Consider the following 22,921-nt stretch of genomic DNA (forward strand, 5'->3'; position numbering starts at 1 on the left):
AACATTTGGCAAAATCACTCTCCACATCAGTTTACCTGCCAACTGAAATGCAAAAATAGATTTTTTAAATCTATGTGTAATAGAAATTAAACAAGAGACGTGTGGCTGAGTTCTTTCTCTTCTCCCTTCTTCTGTACTGTAAGGTTCAGCTTTACACAGCAGTGGAGGAATGGAACTTCACCCTTCACTGCCTTCTACTCACCTCTTCATCAGAAGGACCAAGAGACTTGACCCACACCTACAATTCATAAATCCCACTGCTTCCTGATGAAGCACAGTGGGATTAATTATAACAAATGAGTTGTGTATCATTCTGTATACTTGGAATATTAATCCCAGTCACTTACAGCCGGCTCTCACCCCAAAACGGGAATTTACAGGAGAAGACAAGACTCTGGACCCAAGACACCACAGCAAATCCAAGGGACAGACTTCAGTCCTGGAACAACTTTTCTGATCGCCGTGGGGTTTCCGTGAGGCATTCAAAGGCTAAGGTATAAGCCAAGCTCTTAAGCCAAAATACTGTTGACCTACCCGCCTGAAATTATCTGTTCTAATAAGTGAAACCAGCATTTATGCCTTGTAAATGCTGCTTATCTTACACTGGCAGACAAACTGGAAACCGTGTTTTAAAATGGATCACTAAAAGGAAAAATCCTGAGTTCAAATGGAGAGACACCTCTTGACTCCGAATGTTTTGGCTGCCTTCAGACATCAAAGGAAACTTTCATGAATCACCAGGTAAAAGCAGCAGGAAAGGAAGCACAGTTTGTGTGTTTGTTCTACCCAAACAGGACAATCACATAATAAATAGAAAAAAAAAAAAGGCCTCTCCAAACAGGAATGTCCCAACACACCCAGATGCCTAAAATTCTCCTATTCTCAACATCCGAATTGTCTCTTCCCTCTCTTCGTGGGAAACCTGTTAACATTTCCGGGTCTGACAGAGTCCGAAAAGCCTTCCAACTTCCCTCCACAGTTTAATAAAATAGCCGGGGTAATTGACTGGCCGGTCCCAGCCAGGTCAAGCCGCTCTTTGAGGGCTCCTTGTTTCCTTCCCGGTGGTCCCTCAGAACCCCAACTCTGCTCCGCCATCGTTTACTTCTCCCCCCAACCCACCCCAGCACCTCCCCACTACACCCCGGCCCTGACCCTCCGCGGCCGGCCGCGTCCCGTCGCGCCCCGCCCCCTGCGCCTCCCCAACCGGGTCCCAAAGTCCCTTCCTCAGGCCCTCAAAGGCGACCCTGCCCTCGGGACCCGCCCCTCCTCACGACCCCAAAGCCACCCCACCCCAACCCCTCACCGGGTCCTTCAGTGGCGCGCACGCGGGCGGGGCCCCGCCCCCCGGGCCTCGCACTCGGGGGTCCCGGGGGGAGGGGACCCCGGCCCCAGCCACGCCCCCCACAGATAATGGGTGACATGGCGGTCCCCACAATCCCCCGCCCGGCTCCTCTCCGCTCCTCCTCGGCGGGCCCGGCAGCCTCGCTCACCCACACGAATAGGCTGTCCGAGAGCAGGTACTGGGCCACGTCGCGGGCACGGGGTCCTCCGGTGCTCGGCCGGACAAGCGCGGCCGGGTCTGGCTGCACCGGGGCCGTTACCGGCTCCGCCTCGGCGGGCCCAGGCCCGGGCCTGGCCTCGGGCTGGCTGAGAGCGCGGTAGGCGCTGACGATGGTGCCGAGCAGGGCCAGGCCGCTGAGGCCCGTGTAGGTGCGGAGGCTGGGCCAGGGGAAGCGCTCGAGGAAGAGCAGCGGCATGGCGGCAGCGGCGGCTTCCAGCCCCCAGGCCTCCCCGCGCTGCGGCCGGGCCACGACGGCCTCGCGAACGGCGCCCACGGGCTCTGGCGTCGCCGTTGCCGTCGCCGCTGCCGCCGCCTCCTCGCCGGGCCGGGCCGGGCCGCTCCAGGCCGCTCGCGCCGCTCCGCCCCGCGCCGCTCCCGCTGCTGCCCCTGCCGGCGCGGAAGAGCCTTGGCTGGCTAGGGGCGGGCCGCCGCCCCCAGCAGGGTGCGGGCGGGACGGGCGCGGGGGCGCGGCCTCCGTCCCCCGCCCCTATCGGTCGCACCGCCGCCTGGCTGGCGAAGGCCACGGCCGCAGGCCCTGGGGCCCAGAACCCAGCATTATCCTCCGCCGAAACCCCAGCTCGGTCTGGCCCGCGGACGCACGGGGCACCCGACCGGGGCCGAGCCCAAGCGTCACTCAGGCCCGACGGCGCTGACAAGCGGTCAAGCCCTGGCCGCGTGGCCGATCCGCGGGACTCGGGGACCCCCACCACCGGGCGTCCGGCCACTTGTCCCTTCCCTTGCTTCCTTAAACGCCCCCTTAAGCAGGTTACCCCGGAGCACCCCCTGCGGGCCTAGGAGCTTCCTAGGTGGCTGAAAGAGGAGATGGTGCTGAGGGAATAATAGAGGCCCTGACCCCATAGAAAGAAAATTAACCAACGGTCTTAAATTCCTCGCAAATAGTTTCTGCTGTTTACTCCTAACCTCCAGCAGAGTCTAAAACGAATCTAATTAAGCAGGAAATAAAAATGTGTTCCCTCATACAGCAGGTAGGAATGTAAAATGGTGCAACTATTTTGGAAAGTGGTCTGTCAGCTCCTCAAAAAGTTTAAACCTAAGAGTGACCATTTGACCTTGCAATTCCACTCCTAGGTAAATAACCAAGAGAAATGAAAACACACCACCACACAAAATGTGCACACAAATGTCAATAGCAACGTTATTCTTAATAGCCAAAGGTAGAAACAACCCTAATGTCCCTCAAGCGATGAATGGATACCTAAGTTATCCCCTACAATGGAATAGTATTCAGCCATGAAAATGAATGAAGTACTGATACATGCTGCAACATGGACAAACCTTGACAACATGCTAAGTGACAGCAGCCACACAAATGCCACATAGCGTGATTCCATTTATTCGAAATGTCCAGCACAAGCAAAAACATAGGTAGACAGAGAAAGTAGATTATTTCGTTGCTTAGGGAGATGAGGGAACTGAAGTATAAAAGCTAAACATGGATTTCTTTTTGAGGTGATGAAAGTGTTCTAAAATTGTGGTGACTGTGGCACAACTCTGAATATACTAAAAATCTTTAATTGTATATATGGTGAAATATGTAAAGTATAGCTCAATAAGGCTGTTAAAAAAAGAAAGAAAGAAAGAAAAGCACTACCAAAGAAAAGTGCTATCTTGGAGGTCTTATTCCTCATTGTATCCCCAAGGCCTGTACTAGTGCCTGATGCAGAGTAGGTATTCAGCAAATATTTGTTGAATCTTACAAACTTTCAAAAGAAAAGGACTAAAATATATTCAAGGTCTCTTTCATACGTAATATTCTAATTCTAAAAGTTTGTTAGAAAACAAAAGATCACTCAGCTCAACGTTATTACTATCCAATTTGTCATTTTTAGAAACATCCTATTAAAGGGCCTGTGATGAACACAACAGTTTGGCTTTTACTGGGGAGGGAGGATGAGCGTACACACACACACACTTTTATATGAGATCTATATGATTATACTTTCAGTTCCCTTTGGTTCTCTACCTGCAGACATTTGATTAAAATGCTAAACTTTCAACTTTATTGGTAAATTAAGTTTTATATGGAAAAAAAGGATAGTGATTTTCCACAAGTAACTGTTCTACTTTATCCAAGCCCCCATAAATTTTAAACCACACTATCCAACTATCCAAATTCAATCCAAGCCACAATAGTCATAAAATATCATATACCAAACTTGTCCTGTCACCATAAGAGGCTACTGTTAATAAATCTGTCCTTATTAAGGTACAGTATTCCACCATCTTGAATTCAAAGTGTTATACTCTGAGTTATATTTTGAGAGAACCACTACTTTCTAAGTGTTAAAACTTCAGGCAACCTGTTTCCTGGAATGACTTTGTGTTTAATAGCAACTTTTAACATTTGATTCTGACTACATAAAAACTATAGTCTAAATATTATACTTTTAGAAGCTTGTAATTTCTGAAGATTCAATATGAGAATAGGTGACATTAACCTAACTATATAAGGTTATTTTTTATTTGCATTTTAAAAGATCTTAAAGGTTTGCATCTGGACATCTCACTGGGATAATTAGTATTTGTTCTGCCAACATTTTGTCCTCACCCATTCCAAGAAGGTAGCCAGGCTTTTGCACATCCTTCCCTCAAGGATTTTTTTTTCAAGGACAGAACCCACCTTCTAAAGTCAACCAATGCTCCTGGTTCTTTGTACTGCATCCTACATCATGATAGGAGTGGGAAAGGAGACCAGACTCAGGGAGATGACTACTAGTATGGCCAGGAAGGCTGGACCATAGGCATAGGGGCCACCTGCATCATTTGCATCCTAAGGCCCAAGTGTGGCAGGGAGGCAATGGATCCAGACTTAAGAAGCTAGTTCAGCTTGGACAAATATCCATGGAGTCCATGATGGAAGCTAGAGGTCTCCCCACCCCCACCTTCATTTCAGAGTACCATTTATGCTTTCTGGATTCGTATGACTTTGGGTAGGTCCCCTATTCCCAATAATGACTGAGACTGAATTCCCTGCCATTTTGTGAGACGGGGGCTCTGATTTGGTTTGATTTAAAGGAAATAAATATAACATTTCACACAAACCAGAGTTGTGAAGATTCATATCTAGATACATTATTGCTCTTTTCATTTTTAAAAATATCCAAAAGCCTTCTATATTCATGACCTCATTTGATTTTCACCATCCCGTGAGAAATGCTGAGTAGTCTGGGTGTTGTTTAAGGTTCTCAGCAGCCTAGGAACTGAACTTCATCATCTAATCCAGTAGCCTTCACTGTGCTCCCATGGAATTCTGCTTGTGTTTTCATTAGCTGGACCAATGTGTTCCATTACTAAATCTAGCAGAGGGGAAAAAATAATCAAGTTCATAGGGAAAAAAGTAAGTTAATGGGAACATTTCAGTTTTTAGCTTTTCTTTCATAATTTTTCATAGCTCTTTGGTGCCTGCTATAAACTAGTAAAATTTTCAGAAAAACTCTGCAATAACTGTATCAAGTTTTGTTCAACTTTTGTTCAGATATAAAGTCTCAAGGCTATGGTTTTATTACACATATATTCTCACGTTTTGAGTAAACCATTTCTATTACAATAATGAAATTAAATTGCAAAGTACTGGGTTGGCCAAAAAGTTCATTCGGTTAACGAATACATCGTTCAATAAATTTCTTGGTGAAAATGAAAAATTTTTACTTAAAATCAAGTGAACTTTTTGGCCAACCCAATATTACAAAAGTAGCAAGCATGGTGTCACAGCACATCATTACCACCAAGCAAGTTTGATTAAAAAAAAACTAAAGTCAATACTCTCTTTGGAAACTGAGTCCCCAATGATATAACACAGTTAACAAAATTGCATGGCAACTTCTAAATGCCAGTCTTCAGGTTCCAAATCCAATGACCCTTTCACATTGCAGGAAACCGCATCTGCCTAAGACAACTGCCAACACACAATGGAGGAATGCAAGGGGAGGGCAACATGGATGTCCCAGGTCTTCAAGCCCTTGCTGTTATGCAAGTTGTCTCTTACCTAATGTAATGGCCTCTGGCCAATGATACTGAAAAAGAACCGTGCAGGATTTCTAATGGCACGCTAAGATTAGTAGCCACACACAAAATCACAGAGTCATTCTAATTTTTTTTATTGAAATGACGATAAAATAAAAAAAGAACAGTGACCATTTTAATCAAACTTTTACTTTACAAATATAAAAATATAACCAAAACTTGTTTCTTTTATACATTTTTCTATAAACTTAATGCCAGAGAAATTCTCAAAGCCAAATTATAAATGATGCTTGTACATTATGATGTGAACACAGCAACCAAAGTTTAAGTTTTTAAATGCGCTGATCTTTCCCTTAACAGAACATAATACATTTTCTCAATTTAGCTCTAGTCTTAACGATACAATCTATCACTAAAATACAAATTACATCTAAACTGGCTTAATCTAGATTTACTTAGGTTTTAGTCAGTTTTTTCACAAAAACAAGCTAGATAAATACAAGCTAATATTAAAATGTGTTTTATGGCTCAAGTCAAATTACAGTATTATACTTCTCATTACATATTTAGCAAAGGCAAACTGCTTCAAATGAGTCCAGTTTAACCCAAATAATGAGTAATGTAAAACATGTGGAATAATTATAGGAAATCAAACCTCATGCTTATATAAGCTGACTTGTATTACAGTCAGCTTATATAAGTAAAACCCACTAGGCCTTCTCTGACAATGGGACATACAAAATTTTGCACTCTCTGAAGCAGTCTTAGTGATGGGCACATACTGTTCCAAACACTATGAACTAGTGAAAACATCAGGTTTGAAGAACTCAAACATGGAAAAGGTACTCCACGAATTTCATCTCAAAAAATGAAGTCATTAAAAACCTGAGAGTGTAAGAGTCGCACCATTTAAGAAAGGGAATTTTAAGCTGATTGCCTTAAAGGAGGACCTCTACCTCTCACTTCTAATTAGCCATGTAAGAAAACAGACTGGCTAGTTTGGGTATGTTTTATCCAAATAAAATGCTAACTTAACAGAACCCTTAAATATACAAAATAGGGCTTCCCTGGTGGTGAGAGTCCGCCTGCCAATGCAGGGGACACGGGTTCGTGCCCCGGTCCGGGAAGATCCCACATGCCGCAGAGCGGCTGGGCCTGTGAGCCATGGCTGCTGAGCCTGCGCATCCGGAGCCTGTGCTCCGCAACAGGAGAGGCCACAACAGTGAGAGGCCCGCGTACCGCAAAAAAAAAAAAAATAATAATAATAATAACTGAACCATACGATGCTAATTACAAGGGAAGACAATGATAAAAAGTAAGAAGTCTTAACTACTGTTAAAAGTACAAATTCATACACAGAATTATCATAATGCTATTTTAAGTATTATCTAGTTTTAAAAAATCACAAGTCTTCATCACATAGAAAAAAATAGATTTCACTTTTCTTCAAAGGGATGTCAATCCTAAAATGATTTAAAACATTTGAGTAGAACTTTTTAGTTTTTCCCTCAACCTACTGAGTATTTTCCAATGCCATTTAGTAGTCTTATGTAGAGTATTCACTACTCAGATTACTCAGGGAAAAGAACACGGCATATATTGTAATTATACAATGCAAAAGTGGGTTCTCATTTACAAACAAACCTGGAATATAGAAGGCATTCAAAAATATAACTTAATCAAGAGCTCATTTAAAAACTAGTCAGTATTTATTATTTAGAGAATTGGAATGCACATTTTAAGACTGTTGGTTCTTGAAGAAGTGTGATAAGAACTTACCTAATGAAAGTGTTAAACAGTACCCTTGTACCCTCTTTCTAATGGAATACATCAAATTTGAACTTCCCTAGTTCTACTATTTTCATCAGGAAACTTAACAAGTGAGCATTGGGATACAACTATAACTAACCAGTTCAAATACAAGTTTTAAAAATTTGTGTTTGTGTTATAAATTTTACACTCAAAACCAGATCTATTATATTCCAAAGTTACTAACTCAGCCAACTTACTGTTTTTCTCACTTAAGCCCCAGGGTATGGATGACTGACTCAAGCACTTATACAACTGGGAAGTAATGCTCAAGAAAGAATTTCTAGGTCAAAGCTTAAGTTACAAAAGGACACAAGTGGCCTCGAATCAGATGACTCTTCAACTCAAACACTCCTTACTGACAGCACTTTATAAATCACACCAAGAAAAAGTCTGCCTCTCCTCACTCTCCCCAAATGGCAGGAGCTAACACACCTGCAAGTCATCACTGCAGCTTTTCACTTGGATTCCAGAAACAATCATGGAAGGTGGGCTAGATCGAGCCATCTCCATCTCTGCCTTCCCCAATCTTGTAGGATTCATCAGTGAGCTCACCAGTAAAATTACAGTTAAGTTAGAAACAAGTGAATGTAAACCAGAAGGGCCGGACTGTTACACTTGAAGGAGGATGACTGTCCACAAAACTAGGGGCTTTTTCAAAGGAGATCCCTGGTCATTTTTGGTCCTGGAGACCGGTGCTCACCTACTACTAAGCATGGGCACAGTTATAGTCACTATTAGATACGTAATCGTGTGAAGATCTGACAGGACCTCAACTAAATAAACTTGAATGTTTATAAACATAATTGCTCAACTGCTCTTGGTCTGATTTTCTCAAGTCTAAATAGGGAATAATGTATGATGTATCTTTCACATCACCCAATATTCAGGAGAACAGCCCTGTGGTCAGTACCATAAAGACGTACAACTAACCAAAAGGTCATTTCTATCTATTAAAAACATTAACTGTGTCAATCTCTTTAAGTAGCTGCATCTTATAAGATTTCCTCTACATTAAACCTACAGTCAATCATTTGTAATAAGGCATACACAATATACCATTAAGCAATAACACGACCAGCAAACTCTTTTGCCTTAAGATTTATTTTTTAATTCCCTCAAATTTGATCCTAATTTAGCAGTGTTTTTAAAAGATTTTTTAATTTGGTATTTTTCTCTTAGGCTGACAAAATCTAATTGATTCAGATCATTCCAAAATATTTTTGAAAAGGCTTTGTGTCACTTGTTAAAACCAAATTTTCATCTCTTTCACTGTAACTTCACGTCAATTGAAATAACTAACTTTACAATCCAAGAGTTCAAAACGTAACAGACCCACTTTTAGAAACTTCTTTCACCTTCACAGATCATTTTACCACGGTTGTAAGAATAACTAAGATACATAAATTCCAACAGCACAAATGTTGGAATTTGTGCATTATGGGGGAGGGTTCTAATGAGCGCTGGATCTCTCTCTTTTTATACCAATGCCCAAAACTTTCCCCAGCCTAGTCAATTTTAATAGTTTCCCGTCTGTTTAATTAGGATCTGTTGTTTGTGAAGTAAGATCTGGTGATACTGGTATAAAATGTACTAGTCAGTAATACACTGGGAGTTCTGCTCTAATACAAATCATTAAGAGTGTAAAACTGGTACAGGAGTTGCACCTTGGACTCACTCAAGCAAATCTAGCTCCCAAAAGTAACAGAAGATCCTCATCACAAAGATCTGCAACACGGTTTTGGAGTATACCCCCAAGAATGGTATCAGAGCAAGGGTCCCACAAACTTTATTGACCTAAACCTGCCATTGTCTCTTAACATTCACCTGCCTAGTGGGGGAAAAGCAATCCTTGCCTGTAAGAATTTTACAAGTTTAATGTGAAATTAAAAAACAAAACAACAACAAAAAAACAAATAGAAAGAAGTCCACTTTCTTTAATGTTGTACAAAAAAGTATAAGTAGAACCAAAAGTAAATTAAACATTATCACATTTGTTTATACCACAATCAAATTTTTCATATTAACTTTACCATTCAAACAACAGAAAGTAGGTGGTAATTAGGGACTGGGGAAGAGATAAAACCAAAAAAACTTTTCTAGCATGTTTACTCTACACTGTGTATAGCTGTGCTCACAGAGACGGCTTCCCTTACTTCTCTGCTGCGCAGGAATTCAGTTGTATATAAAATTGAACCTGAATTTTAAAAAGAACAATATCTTTATTAAAAACAGTATTATTTACATAGTTTCTACCTTAGTTGATAAAGAAATTTATTTGGACATTTCAACCCTCCCTTGACATTTTGGGCATTTTCTACACAGAGACACCCTTTTCTTCCACCTGTCACATCTTACACATTATATAACAGTATCGCTGAATATTTACAATTTAAAAACTTTTAAGAGTGTAAATTTGATTAATTATCCACTTTCCTTGAGGGAAGGAAAAGTTATTATACCTCATTGTATTCTGACCACTCAGCACAATTCCTGTTACCTGATAAGTAGTGTTTAAATAAATGAATAATATGACTCTTTTCATATCCCATACTTCACCGTGTAACCCATCAGCAGACCAAAGCAGAGGAGCAAAAGATGAAGTCTGATTTCTGTGCCAAAATAGAAAGACCAATTTCATACTAAACAAGCTTTCACAGGAGGCCAAAATCACTACTGAAAACTTTTTTAAACTAACATTTATTAAGCACTTACCAGGTGCCTGGCATTATTCTAAGTGCTTTATATGTATTATTTCATTTAGTCCTAACAATTCTATGAAGCTGGGACTACCATCCGCATTTACAGATAAAGAAACAGGTATAATAATTTGTCAAAGGTCACATTGCCAGGAGGCAGTGAAGATGGAATTCAAATCCATGTAGAATCCATATTATTAACCACTATGTTATTCTGATTGACTCAAGGACCTCAACCAGTACAAGTCAATTTAAAAAACAAAACAACACACATTTCTCATCACTCCATCTGCCTTAAAAAAAAAAAAAAATCAAATTCCATGTAAAAATTCAGGACTTAATCCCACATGCCCCAACTTGGGCCTGAATAGATTTCCAAATGGAAAGAGAATATGTATTATACCTAGAGATTCAATTCTCCACATTTTTATATACGTAACTCCCATCATATTTATTATCCTCATATTTATTATACATTGCTGACTACTATTTTACCATCTCTTCTTTGAATGAAGACTTCAAACTTAACTGTAGAGAATATCAGATTTGGGGAAGAACAGATGCACAAACACCAGAATGTCATGCTGCAACTTAGGGTCTGAGGACACAGTCATATTTAATCTTTGGCTTAATCTGCACAAGACCTAAGGATCCATCTACTGTCTCAGTTTCTTTGAAGACCAAAATTTATGAACTGTTCCTCCTCAAGTGGCTTGGATTATTTTAAATCTGGCAGTTTAGACTTATCAACCACAAAACATCCAACTTTCCATACCTGCTCAAAAGCTGGGGGAGACTAGAAATGATGGGTCCATATCCAGGTGCATTGTCATACAGTTCAAAAAGTGGTGCAGCTACCAGCTTGTAATTTTTAGGGACTGCAAACAAGGCTAAAATAAGATAAAACAGTATTCATTTTCTATATTTTCTTATATAATCACTGCTTCTACTTCGCTAGTAAAGTATAACCAATTTTACATTTGAGAAACTTTTGAGGAAAAAGTTAACTCTCATTAACACACTTTGGTTGTGTCTTTTAAGCAAAGTTCATAGTCACAGCTTTGAAACTGACTCTCCAAAGAGATCTATGCTGTTAACAACCACGAGCACCTTATAAGTGCTGGCCCTGGGAGAAGGGGGAGAAGACCCCTGAGCTTCTAATTCATTTTGTATTCCATTTCAAAAGTAACAAAAAATGAAGTAATTATTTGTTAATATACACAACAGAGCTAAAGACTATATTAAAAAAATCAATTCATCTGTCTCCTAAAATTTTCAGTTTATCACAATGTGAAAATCAATACAAACAGCTAAACAGTTATTAACAATACTATAATCTGGTACTTTAGGCTCTAGTTACTTACTTTTCCCTGTAACATGACTGGCAGATCCAAGAAAAAGTAGGTAATTCTGTATAAAAACGTATGTGCTTTTAGTTTAATGATAAATCCCCAAATTCAAGGAACTTGGGAAAAACACAAATAGAAGTATCCTTGAAATTACACTGCAAAAGTTTTAGATGGCTGCCTTCAAAAACAAAATAACTTACCCTTCTCTTGAAGCTGAACCAAAAACAACTTCTTATGTTCCTTAGGTTTTGTAATATGTGCAGGAATATATGGATACTAAAATAACAAGAAAATAATTTGTAGTTGCCAAGACATCCCTGATACCTCCCATGCCTCCACTGACCAACTTCTCCTGTTTCAGACATTAAGCTCAAATATCAGCCCTCTGAGACCAAGTTACTCATAACCCCAACAAAATATTAACATGTATACCATGGCTTCATTTATTTCTTACATGTTTACTCCCCAATATACTGTAAACTGCTTGGAGAAGAAGAATCCTTTCTAGTCTTCCCTTTACCAGGATCTGGTACCTAACAGATGTACTAATAAATAAATGCTTTAATAAATATAAAATATCAAGCAGTAAACCATTCAACTGTTCAAGACAATTAAATATGTACACATAGGATTTATTGCTTGAGAAGTTTAAACACAATGAAGTCTGATATTAATGTTTTTAATAAAAGTTGTCTTTTAAAAATATATCACTAAGTTAAATTTTCTAGAATCTTGATGTGGACATGTTTACTATATTAAAAGTTTAAATACAGCCCGTGAGGTATTTAACAGGACATTCCTCCCCACAACAACCACACACGCATATGGGACACATGCTGCAGGAACACCAGGTGAGCCGTCTTTGTCAGCTGGACAAAGTCAAATTGCTTGTGAAAAATGAGAAAATATTTTGAAGAATTTAAAGGGATGAAGAGAATCAGAGAGAGAAGGTTGCTACCTGAGAAAGAAGAATTTTAACACAGAGAATTTTACAAGTCTAAGATAGAGACTTCTTTTTGTTCTGTGTGCGTATAATGAAAACCTCTCCTACATCTCCCCATAATACATTCAGAAAAATCTACTTTTCTTTTGGAGTATTTGAGGGCAGGGGAATTAACAAGTGCTGAAAATAGGCGTAATGAGAAAGGAGGATAAGAACAGTGGCTGCCAAAAGGAGGTATTATCACCCCCATTTTATGTAAGGAACTTGTGCAGAGAGCCTAAGTATCTTTCCCATGATGATACAGCTAAGCAGCAATGCCAGGATTCAATTGAACCTATCCAACTCTCATCTAACTATAAAAGCCTATGTTATTTCCCACTATGCTGTCCCAATGGCACCCAACCAGTACTCTGGCTAGAATAATTATGTACCAGAGCCATCCCTAGGGTATAATGAATCAAGACAGTTATCCTAGACTTTGGAGGTACCCTACACAATCATGAAAACCAGGCACATTGGCAGCAACAGAGACAAAGAAGTGAGAAGAGCCAGAACAGCACAGTGAGACCTGTGGTTCACATACAACAAAAGTTCCCAAACCATGGCCAAACCAGTGACCAGCATTACCCCAGATTTCTTCTACTCGAGGCTATATGTTCCTTTTTGTTTAAGCCTTTCTTTTCCATTCCTCATCTTGGTGTTTAAGCCAACTGCACTTTACACAAAAAGACCAGGGACATGGTGTGATGCTCTTTTCCCACTGACACCTAACCAATACCCTAAATTTACTAAATAAACACACAATCCTTATGTCATATCTTGTACTAACAGAGCCAAGCTTAGGGTTCAGTGAATTAAGAGAACTGTCCTAGAACCGTGGTAGGGGAGGTGAATGAGGGTATTCAGAAAAGTAGCCTGGAAAATGTTGGTATTATTACTGAGCATTTGCCAGTTAGATCAAGGAATGTTCAAGAAACCAAACAAAGTTTATAATAATTGTTCTATTTATCTTTGGACCAGAAACTTCACTATTTCCAGATGAAATTATACTTTCCTAACGCCAAGACAATTCTCAGGTAGTGAGCATGAGCACCAGCTTCCACAGCACCTTCTCTTTCTATCCTGCAGCTACACCAGAGTCAGAAGACAACAAACAGAACAGTCCTCTGCTTGGCTAATATTCTGTGCAATTCTTGACCTGGAACATCTTATCATGCAAAGAAGTTATCAAAGGCATAGAGCCTTGTCAGAAGAATTCAGGATCCAACTTACTAAGGCTCCCATTAGTCAAAAAGATAGGAAAATTTGAGCATTAGTAACATTAGCAATCATTATAATGGATTAAAATACATCAAATATATTGAAACCCTTTAGGTCAAACGACACTTTAAAAGGTCACCAAAAGAGATGCTTTTTGTGCTTCTCATCGGTTTCTCATCCCACCTCAAATTTCAGGGAGGCTGTGCTTTAAAGTGTCAAAAAGCTCCCTTGCTTGCTTCCAACATCCCACTCTTGCTTTTCAGCCTCAAAGCATTTCCAAAGCCCTGGAAATTCTCTCAGCCAGTGATAGGTCTCAACATGAAAGGGCAAGGGAGTTATTACAACCCTCATCCAATGGGAGATGGAAGTCCCTGGCCTTCCATCCTTCCAACAGACAATTCTGAGGTGCATCCCTCATGGTCCTTAGCAGGATCAATCCAGTTACTCACAGGTGTAATAAGATCAATTATGTACCTTTTTTTAAAAAAAAAAAACAACTTCTGCTGCTTCTGGTCTCCCTTTCCCTGCACTCTGCTGCTTCCTGGGATCACATCCCAAACAAACTACCTGCACCCAAGTCTTTGTCTTACTCTCTTTTTGAATAAAGTCATGACTTTGGAGGATGCTAAGAAATTAACTCATTCTTCTGAACACCGGTAAGTAGAGGAAAAGAAGCATCTGTTTCTTCCTACACAAACTATACCTCAGGGTAACAAATAATTGGTAAGTTTTTCTTTACATAAGGAACACAATCCTGATTAATTAATAGATCTAGGAAACTATTACCCATGAGCTACTAACATTATGAAAAGAAACAACCAGACATTAGAAAACTCCTGATGGAAGTAAACAATACCACCTGTGGTAGCCAGGCTCCAAGATCACCCTCAATGATTCCTGTCTCATGGTATCTCCTCCCACAATGTACTATGTTGGTCTGTGTGACAAATAGCATACAGCAGAAGTGATGGTATGTCACTGCGAAGATTAGGTTATAACAGACTGGGACGCCAGCTGTCTTACTAGGAGTTGCCCTATGGAGATGCTCTCACAACAACTGAGGGAGGCCTTCGGTCAGCAGCCAACAAGGAACTGAAGCCTTCAGTTCAATAGCCCAGGAGGAAATGAGAGGTATGCTCACAAATACATGTGTGAGCTTCGGATCAGATAATTCAGCCTCAGTCCAGCCTTCAGATAATGCAATCCCGGCCAAGAACTTGACCATAACTTAGCTGGGTGACAGAACCACCCAGCTAAGCAGCTCCCAGATGCCTTACCCTGAGAAACTAAGATAATAAATGTCTGTTGTTTTAGGCTGCTAAGTTCTGGGAAAATACGTATACAGCAATAGATAAATAATATACCACCTATGACAAGCCTTGTACCCATTTCGCAAAAAAACTGAACCCAAATCCAGTCTCGTGATCTAACTAAGCAATTTATATAGGACACGGAGGAGAAAGCTATGTGTTCAATAATACCAGGGGAATGCAATCAGCAATGAAAACACTAAGGACTTTAAATGGCCTGTCTCCATTAACAAATAAATTACAAGGAAAAAAAGAAAAACAGGGAGCCAACCTACAGAAGAAAAAGAGACTTAAGAGACTATCCTAGGGACTTCCCTGGTGGTGCAGTGGTTAACAATCCACCTGCCAATGCAGGGAACACAGGTTCGAACCCTGGTCCAGGAAGATCCCACATGCCACAGAGCAACTAAGCCCGTGCGCCACAACTACTGAAGCCGGTACACCCTAGAGCCCGTGAGCCACAACTACCGTGTGCTGCAACTACTGAAGCCCACGCACCTAGAGCCCATGCTCCGCAACAAGAGAAGTCACCGCAATGAGAAGCCCACGCACCACAATGAAGACCCAACGCAGCCAAAATAATTAAATAAGTTTTAAAAAAGAGACTATCCTAATTCAAACAAATTATAAAAATAAAATTTGAAACTATCAGGGATATTTGAACAGTGACTACACATTTAATGATATTATGAAATTATTTATTTTTAGTATGATAATGGTAGCACTGTGGTTATGTTTTTAAAAAGATCCTTACTTTTTAGAGATGCACATTAAAATATTTACAACTGAAATTATATCTAGGATTTGCTTCAAAATAACCCAAGATGAGGGCAGCAGGAATGGAGCAGTCAGGGGAAGGATAGGGTTGGTGAAGTTTGACCATGAGTTGCTAACTGCTGAGGGTGGATGAGAGGTAATGAGGTTTGTTTACTTTTACTATTCTATTTTTGTATATATTTGAAATTTTCCTTTAAAAGAAAAAAATGCTTGGCTTTTTAAATTTAAATTAAGTAGGGAAGAAAGGAAATTTCAAGTCAAATTCTACTATGATCTTTTTAAATGGCTGGAATTAAATCAGCTTCCTACTTCCCCAAATGCCCAGCAAATGTAACTGAACACTAACCTGAGGAGGTTCAAAATTTGGTCTCCACCAGTTACCAATGCAGTCATCAATAACCCAGTCTTGCAGGACTCCATCTTGACGACCCAATATCTGTCAAAAAGAAATGATAGAGCCAGTAAACAACTAAATATACATAGCCATGAATATCCTTCTTCAGTGAAGAAAATATCTTTGGCAGCACTCCTAATGGAGACTAATGGCTAATATGCCTCCCACATGGATTTCCTTTCTATAATTTGTTTATTATTTATTATCTGTGTCACTCTGCCCAAGACACACTATTAGTTCAAAATTAGCAGTCTAGCATCAACATAACCATGGAGGACCAACACATCTGCTCTATGTCCTTGCTATGCATGGAAAACCAAAGGTGATCAATTACCTACACCAGCCAACGGCATACAATAGTTTTTTCTAGAATCAACTGTAGCTTTTGTAAATCACCCATCTAACCAACCTATAGAAATAAGTGTGCAAAATTCACAATTTTCATTTCTATAAATATGTATAACATAGGATTAAGGTTAATCAAAGCTATATTCTATATATTTTAATTGGTCAAAAATTCGTAATGAGAAAGAACAGTTCCCTGTCCCACTTCACCACTCCCACTGGCTATAACTTTCAACTCTTAGCTGTTTTCCCCCAATATTTGCCTCTATTTTTAAAAGCATTCTTCTTGTTTTCAAATAGACAGTTTATCTCAGTTTTACATTTACAGAAAAGTTGAAAAGATGGTACAGAGACTTCCCATATATCCCATAACCAGTTTTCCCTACTTTTAACATCTTACATAAGGATAGCACATTTGCCACAACTGATGAACCAATACTGATACCTCCTTATTAACTGAAGTCTGTATTTTAATCAGATGACCTTAGTTTTTACCCAATGTCCTTTTTTCAGTTTCCAGAATCCCATCTAGGATATCACATTATATTTGCATTTCTCCTCAGGCTCCTCTAGACTGTGACAGTTTCTCAAACTTTCCTTATTTTTTATAACCTTGACAGTTGTGAGGAGTACTAGTTAGGTATTTTGTAGAATGTCCCTCCATTAAACTGGTAGAAGTCTGTAAGTTTCCCTATTCAGGATGTACACTTTCATGTATTCTCCCTACCTCCTCAACTTTTTCATTGTTTAGTGTTTTCTGATTCAATCTCTATAGAGAATTAATCAGCAGCCAGTATTTACCTAAATGTACAGAGTGGGGAAGACGATCTAGGTATATAAATAATCCTATACAGACTGCCAGTCAATTCAGTTTTCAGTCCATGCATGCCCCCTCTTTCACTGGCACTAGGCACCCCCAATTCCTTGGCCTTTCTGGTGTTCTACAGTGCTGGGTCCTGGACTTGCCCTTCTGCTGGGCTGAGGTTCTGGCTAAGTCAGTTATGATTTGCTCATCTGCTTTCTAGCTTCTAACAGTTTTTTCTTGCTGCTATCTCATTTTGCACTCCCTCAATCCTACTGGATTTTTACCTTTCTAAAACCCCTTTACTACTTGTCGGTAGAGTTCTGAGAAAAAGCTGAGGTAAGCAGGTAGGTTCAATCTACCATATGTAAATGAAAGTCCAAACACAGCACAATATTTAAGAGTTGTAATGCATTTAAAAAATACAAAAAAGACAAACCAATAGGTCAAAGTGGTAGAATTACAGGTGATTTTAGTTTTGTCTCTCCTACTTTCTGTATTTGCCAAACCTGTTGTACAGAATATGTATTAGTTTTGTAACTAAGGGGGTGGGGGGATTGCATGCTAAAAAGAAAAATATTTAATAATGAAAACAGCTTACAATCTCAAAAACCTCCAGCATCTATATGCATTTGGCCCCAAGTCTTTAGAGACAGACATTAGCACAACTTCTAAGAAGTAGCACAACTTGGGCAAAGCCTAAAACATATGGGCAAAAATGAAAACAGGTATATAACAGGAATCATTCCCTTGTCAAAATTCTATTGACACCTATTCTGGAATAAAACTACCTGCATTCAAATCTCCAGCTTCACGACACATTAGTTGTATAACATCAAGCAAGTTACTTGAACTCTCTGTGCTCTAATTTCCTTATCGGTAAAACAGGATTAATAATAGTACCCACTTCCTAGTGCTGTTATGATGAGTAAAGGAATTATCGCATGTAAAGCACTTAAAGTGCTTAGCAGTCAGTACTCAGTAAATGTTTCATTAACCATTATTGCTGTATATACAATATCAATGTAAAATAATGTTAAGATAAAGGAAGTATAAGTATAACTTGCAACTTGCTTAGTACAATAAACATTGTACTAAGATTCTCAGGTTTAAGTTATATTTATTGAAAACTAAATAGTTAAAATAAACTCATCCCTTTCAAGACATAAAAAAACCTGATTATGCATTAAGTTGATGGTATTTAAATGAGCATTAATGAAACCCTCAAAGTGGTTAAATAGAAAAATACCTCTGTCATTAAGCGTTTTAGTCCTTCAACTTCATCTTCTCCTGGGTTAAGCTCACCACCAGGTCTGTATAAAGGTTAAGAATTTCAGCTTTCAACTTAATACAATTTGGGGATAACAGAAAAAACACAATAATAATAATTTCTATCAAGTAACTGCATAACACATTTCAGTATCACATGATAAGGCAATCAAAGCAAACTAATGTCAAATGGAGGGGGAGAATGTGCTAGAAAACTGAATTCATAATGTTAAGTCGCCTGACTTACAGTACACAAACCTTAGTTTTAAATAAACAAAATAGGTACCGCTACATAAACATCACATAATTGCTGGAAACCAGTCCATCCCACTCTTTTCTCTCTGGACATTATCTGGTGATAATGGAGTCGAGAAACGCCCAGAAAGCAGTGGACCCACATTCTCTAGATCTTAAGAATGGGGCATTTTTCAAAATTTCCAAACTAGGTATTTGAGAACTCTCTTTTTGGTACAATCTGGTCAAATAGTTGTGGACTAAACACGTATTGAGAGATTTATGAGCTTAAATGAGAAAATTAAACAATTATCTATAAAAATGTAACCCATTTTAAGAATAGGAAACACTATTCATCCTAAGCAGGAAATAATATCAATTGTTCTTAGTAATGCTACAAAGACACCTAGAAATTGAACTCAGACTCATTTGTTTCATAGGGCTCCTATCAAGCTCAGTCACCAACATCAACAATACACAGAAACATGCAGATTTGTACTTAGGCAATAAATGAGCACTGCACTGGAGAAAAAAATGCTTTTTCTCTTTCTAAAGACTCCATTAACAGCAGTGTTTGTTGAGATAAATGACTAAAAGCTAAAACTGTATTCCAAAGCTGCAGAGAACAGCAATCCTATTAAAAGTTGTTAATTTCCAATGACACTTACAGTTTAAAGAAAGTTGTTCCCAGCTGTAGCAGTAACACATGGGGTAGCCGGTGCTCATGGACAATCAAAACCCCTTCTACAGTCCTCCTCATGCCAATTTTATCAAATTCCTCCCTCATGCGCTGAAATCTGGCTGCAACGGAGCTGTCCTTCTCATAGAGGGGCTCTTTTGTACCAAAAGTGTAATTGGTTAGAGGGTACCTGTGATCCAAAGACAAACATCAGAGAACTGTAGAACATAACTTAGCAGGACAGATACCAATCACATATAAGGAAACCATGGTAAAAAGTTTATATATTACACTCAGAGACAATAGGATATGTCCAAAATTAAACAACTAGTTAATAAAACAGCGGAGACTAGAATCTAGCTCTTTGGACTCTAAGGCCAGAGTTTTCATTAGAACAAGCTGCTACTTCATACTTGAACTTTCAAGCACAGATGACAGTATCCTTAAAGTCCTTAAATGCTTAGAGGAGTGGCTATCTGAATAACTGGTAATCTTCTGGTTTTAGATCATGGATGCTACACTAACACTGCCAACCTGGCTAATGCGCCCTTGGGTTCCTCTACTAATCTAATCATAAATTCTATTAATTATGGGCGTTAATGGTTAATCTCTCTTTTTCTACAAGCTGAGTCACCACTTTCCCTCATCTCCCCAGTTATTTTCTATTTCTCCCAGTCAACAATCTTCAGACTTTTCTCATACCTTTCTTTTTCAGATGAACTTTTCTTTCCCTTCTAAGCCTTTTAGCCTTCTGCATTTGTTCTATTCAGTATCCCTATTCTTCCTTTCCCCTCATTTGAATCTTTTGCCCACTAGATGTAATCTGAATATTCTCTCCTCCTTTATCAAGAATTCAAAATATGACTTATATTGAAGACAGTTTTCTTCTTGCCTAGTAAGATTTTTTCCTTAAAGATAGTTTAAAAACTCATATTTATATTTCATCACAGGTACTACCTTGTAACCCCTCGATCATAAGACTTACAATAAGAAGCCTTTGGTTATAAGCCTTTGAGTAAGAATGCTTTGGCCACACCTGTCTGTCCCCAATGCATTTAGTCTACCAAAACACCTTGCATTAGAAATCAACAACAGCATAACTAATCCACTTAGTTATTCTTGAAAGGGGTACAAATCAAGGTTGCCAAAACTTATAAAATTACTTTAATCCCAGAAGCCAAATTCTAGGCATAAGTGAAGCAGCTCTAAAATAACTAAAATGAACTATTTCCAAGATGCTTTAAAGATTTTAAGAATTTCCCCAGTAGACTCAGTGCTAAATCTAACATCTTCATCACTAGCAGCAGCAATCCCACACAGCACTGTGTGCCCTGCAATTAAAAAGAAAATGCTTTATATATATTAACATTTAGTTCTCACAACCTGAGTTAGAAAGAATTAAAGACAGCTATAACACATCTCTACTGTAAAAGCCAGCTCTCCCATCACGAGATGCCATCAAGATGAAATATAAGAATTTTCAGCTGTGAAATGAGTGCCAGCCCAGATACATCTGTAGTATTCCCATCATACTGTGAGCTTTGTAAAGCAGAGACTACACCTTACTTCCTCACCCCTGTATACCCAGCATTATTCCCAGTGCCGGCTACAAAGTAAGCATTCATGCAATATCTCATACAATACTTCCTAATAAAATATATTGGAGAAGAGAGAACTTGTTTTCAATTCAGACCATTACTCACCCACGTGAACTGAGTTCACAACACAATCATTTCTGAATACTGTGTTTATATAGGAGAGGAAAACTACTGCAAATCCATTAACCCATAACTTTAATGGAGCAAAAATTAAAACATTTTCACCGTTAGTTCCATATAATGGCTTGATGCAAATTGATCCAATAATCAAGGTAAATCAAGGGAAAATTGTGAGTCCTAGTTCTAATTACCAGTGAAAGTAATCCAGAAGCTGTGCTTTCACATTTTTTAGAAAAACATTTAGCCTTTCCCATTTCATGGGAATATTACGAGGATTTTTCTAAAGACATCATAGGAAATTAAAATGCTAGTGTAATAACTAAAGATATTAACTTGTACAATATCTACTAGTTCCAGATTTCATAAACCCAACATTTTTATTACCTAAATTTCCAGTACCTGTTTTGTCAAATAAAACAACAATAACCATCTTTTCAATTTCAAATCGCTTTTGAGGAAAGAAAGTTCATTTATTTGAATATAAAATAGAGAAACACCTAAAGTGTCCTACCGAAACACCAGTATCAGTAAATCCTTGCACCCTTTAAATACTGACCAGCATAAACTGGCCGTTTTCTTCCATTAGAGTCAGCACCACGGTGCCTCACAAACTTTCAGAGGTTATTAAAAAAAAAAAAGCACACATAATTTCTTGAGCAAGACACAGCCCGAATGTCAATTCCCTGTCACAGCGAGGTTACTTTTGACAGCGGCTTCGAAATGCAATGGCTTGAAGAGCTTAAACAGAAAGATGCTGAAAATAAACGCAGCCCGCAATGGGATCTCTGGAGCTTCATTGTGGTCCTCGCCACGGTCTGAAAGCCCAACCACAATGAAAGCCGCAGCCCCCTCCCAAGATGGGCCCTCCTGGGCGCTTGGATCCTGTCGCTGCGGCAGGGAAGACACGTGAATGCATAGGGGGAAGCCAGATAGCCCTGAGCAGACGAATAAAATGTGTATTCAGGAGCTGAAACGCAATAAAGCAAGGGAAAAAAACTAAACCCGCGCATTATAGCTAGATCTCAAAATCTATTAGAGCAAAGCGAAAACTGCAAAAGCGATGCTACGTTATACCACTCATACCAAATAAAAACACACAATACGATACCATACACGCGATGCTAAAGGATAAACACCACGGTTTGCGGCCGCTTATCTCCGGAGAGGTGAGGAAAGAATGAGTTCACAGCAAAGGGGGTTTTCCTACAATGACTGAATGCAGGGGCATGGGAACAAGCTATCTTTCCAGAAAAGGGAAAACCTTCTCAACTAGGACTCTAGCCCCGTGGTGCTGGAGGTCGAAGAAGCGGAATCCCCCGAGGGTGCGCCAGAAGGAGAGGACTGGAGTCTTTAGGGGCGCTCACTACGAAGGAGATGCCGACAGGACAGCGCGCGAGGGCCAGGCCGCACTTACAGGTTGATGGTGCGCTCCAGGGTGAGGGGCTTGGTCTGTTGGATGTACTTGTTGCCGAACTGGTTGACCCCGCGGGGCCAGCCGGTCTGCGAGCGATTGGGCGGCACCACGGACATGCTGGCGAGCTCGGGCACTAGCGGCGAGCGGAAAAGGTGTGGCAGGGAGACGTTCCCTGTGCGGGCAGCCGTTATCTGCGACCCACTCAGCAACCGCCGCCCGCCATTAACAAAAAAGCGCCCGAGGAGGCGTACGTACGCCGGAAGTGCAGCCAGAGCCTCTGGCGGCAGGAAGTAGAGAGGCGGTGGCCTGCCCGACCGAGCAACATCGATCCAATCGCTGCTGGGATGGCCACAATATCTGGAGCTCCCATTGGT

The 22,921-nt window shown here is 39.9% G+C and overlaps 2 protein-coding genes across 4 annotated transcripts in view; both read right to left on the minus strand.

Moving 5' to 3' along the window:
* Positions 1-1,960, minus strand: part of AMFR (autocrine motility factor receptor) — a 40,662-nt gene extending 38,702 nt beyond the window's left edge. The window contains exon 1 of the mRNA XM_027119857.1: positions 1,491-1,960. Coding sequence (XP_026975658.1) covers positions 1,491-1,757 — 267 coding nt within the window. The 5' untranslated portion in view covers positions 1,758-1,960. The remainder of the gene's footprint in view (positions 1-1,490) is intronic.
* A 2,664-nt stretch (positions 1,961-4,624) lies between these two features.
* Positions 4,625-22,819, minus strand: NUDT21 (nudix hydrolase 21). 3 transcript variants are annotated; one of them, XM_027119861.1, is made up of 7 exons: positions 22,548-22,780; positions 19,405-19,605; positions 18,483-18,546; positions 16,039-16,128; positions 11,603-11,678; positions 10,829-10,943; positions 4,625-4,878 (listed from the first exon to the last, which is right to left on the minus strand). In XM_027119861.1, the coding sequence occupies exons 1-7, from the start codon at positions 22,661-22,663 to the stop codon at positions 4,848-4,850; spliced, it is 693 nt and encodes a 230-aa protein (XP_026975662.1). In that variant the 5' UTR covers positions 22,664-22,780; the 3' UTR covers positions 4,625-4,847. The 3 variants fall into 3 exon arrangements, with proteins under 3 accessions (XP_026975662.1, XP_026975663.1, XP_026975661.1); XM_027119862.1 differs by lacking the exon at positions 4,625-4,878 and adding an exon at positions 9,270-9,551 and having other exon boundaries at positions 22,548-22,819; XM_027119860.1 differs by lacking the exon at positions 4,625-4,878 and adding an exon at positions 9,575-9,966 and having other exon boundaries at positions 22,548-22,782.
* Positions 22,820-22,921: the final 102 nt, after the last annotated feature.

This window comes from Aethalodelphis obliquidens, unplaced genomic scaffold (genome assembly GCF_003676395.1).
Source record: "Aethalodelphis obliquidens isolate GAN/ISIS:26980383/991018 unplaced genomic scaffold, ASM367639v1 scaffold20, whole genome shotgun sequence".
In the NCBI taxonomy this organism is placed as follows: domain Eukaryota; kingdom Metazoa; phylum Chordata; class Mammalia; order Artiodactyla; family Delphinidae; genus Aethalodelphis; species Aethalodelphis obliquidens.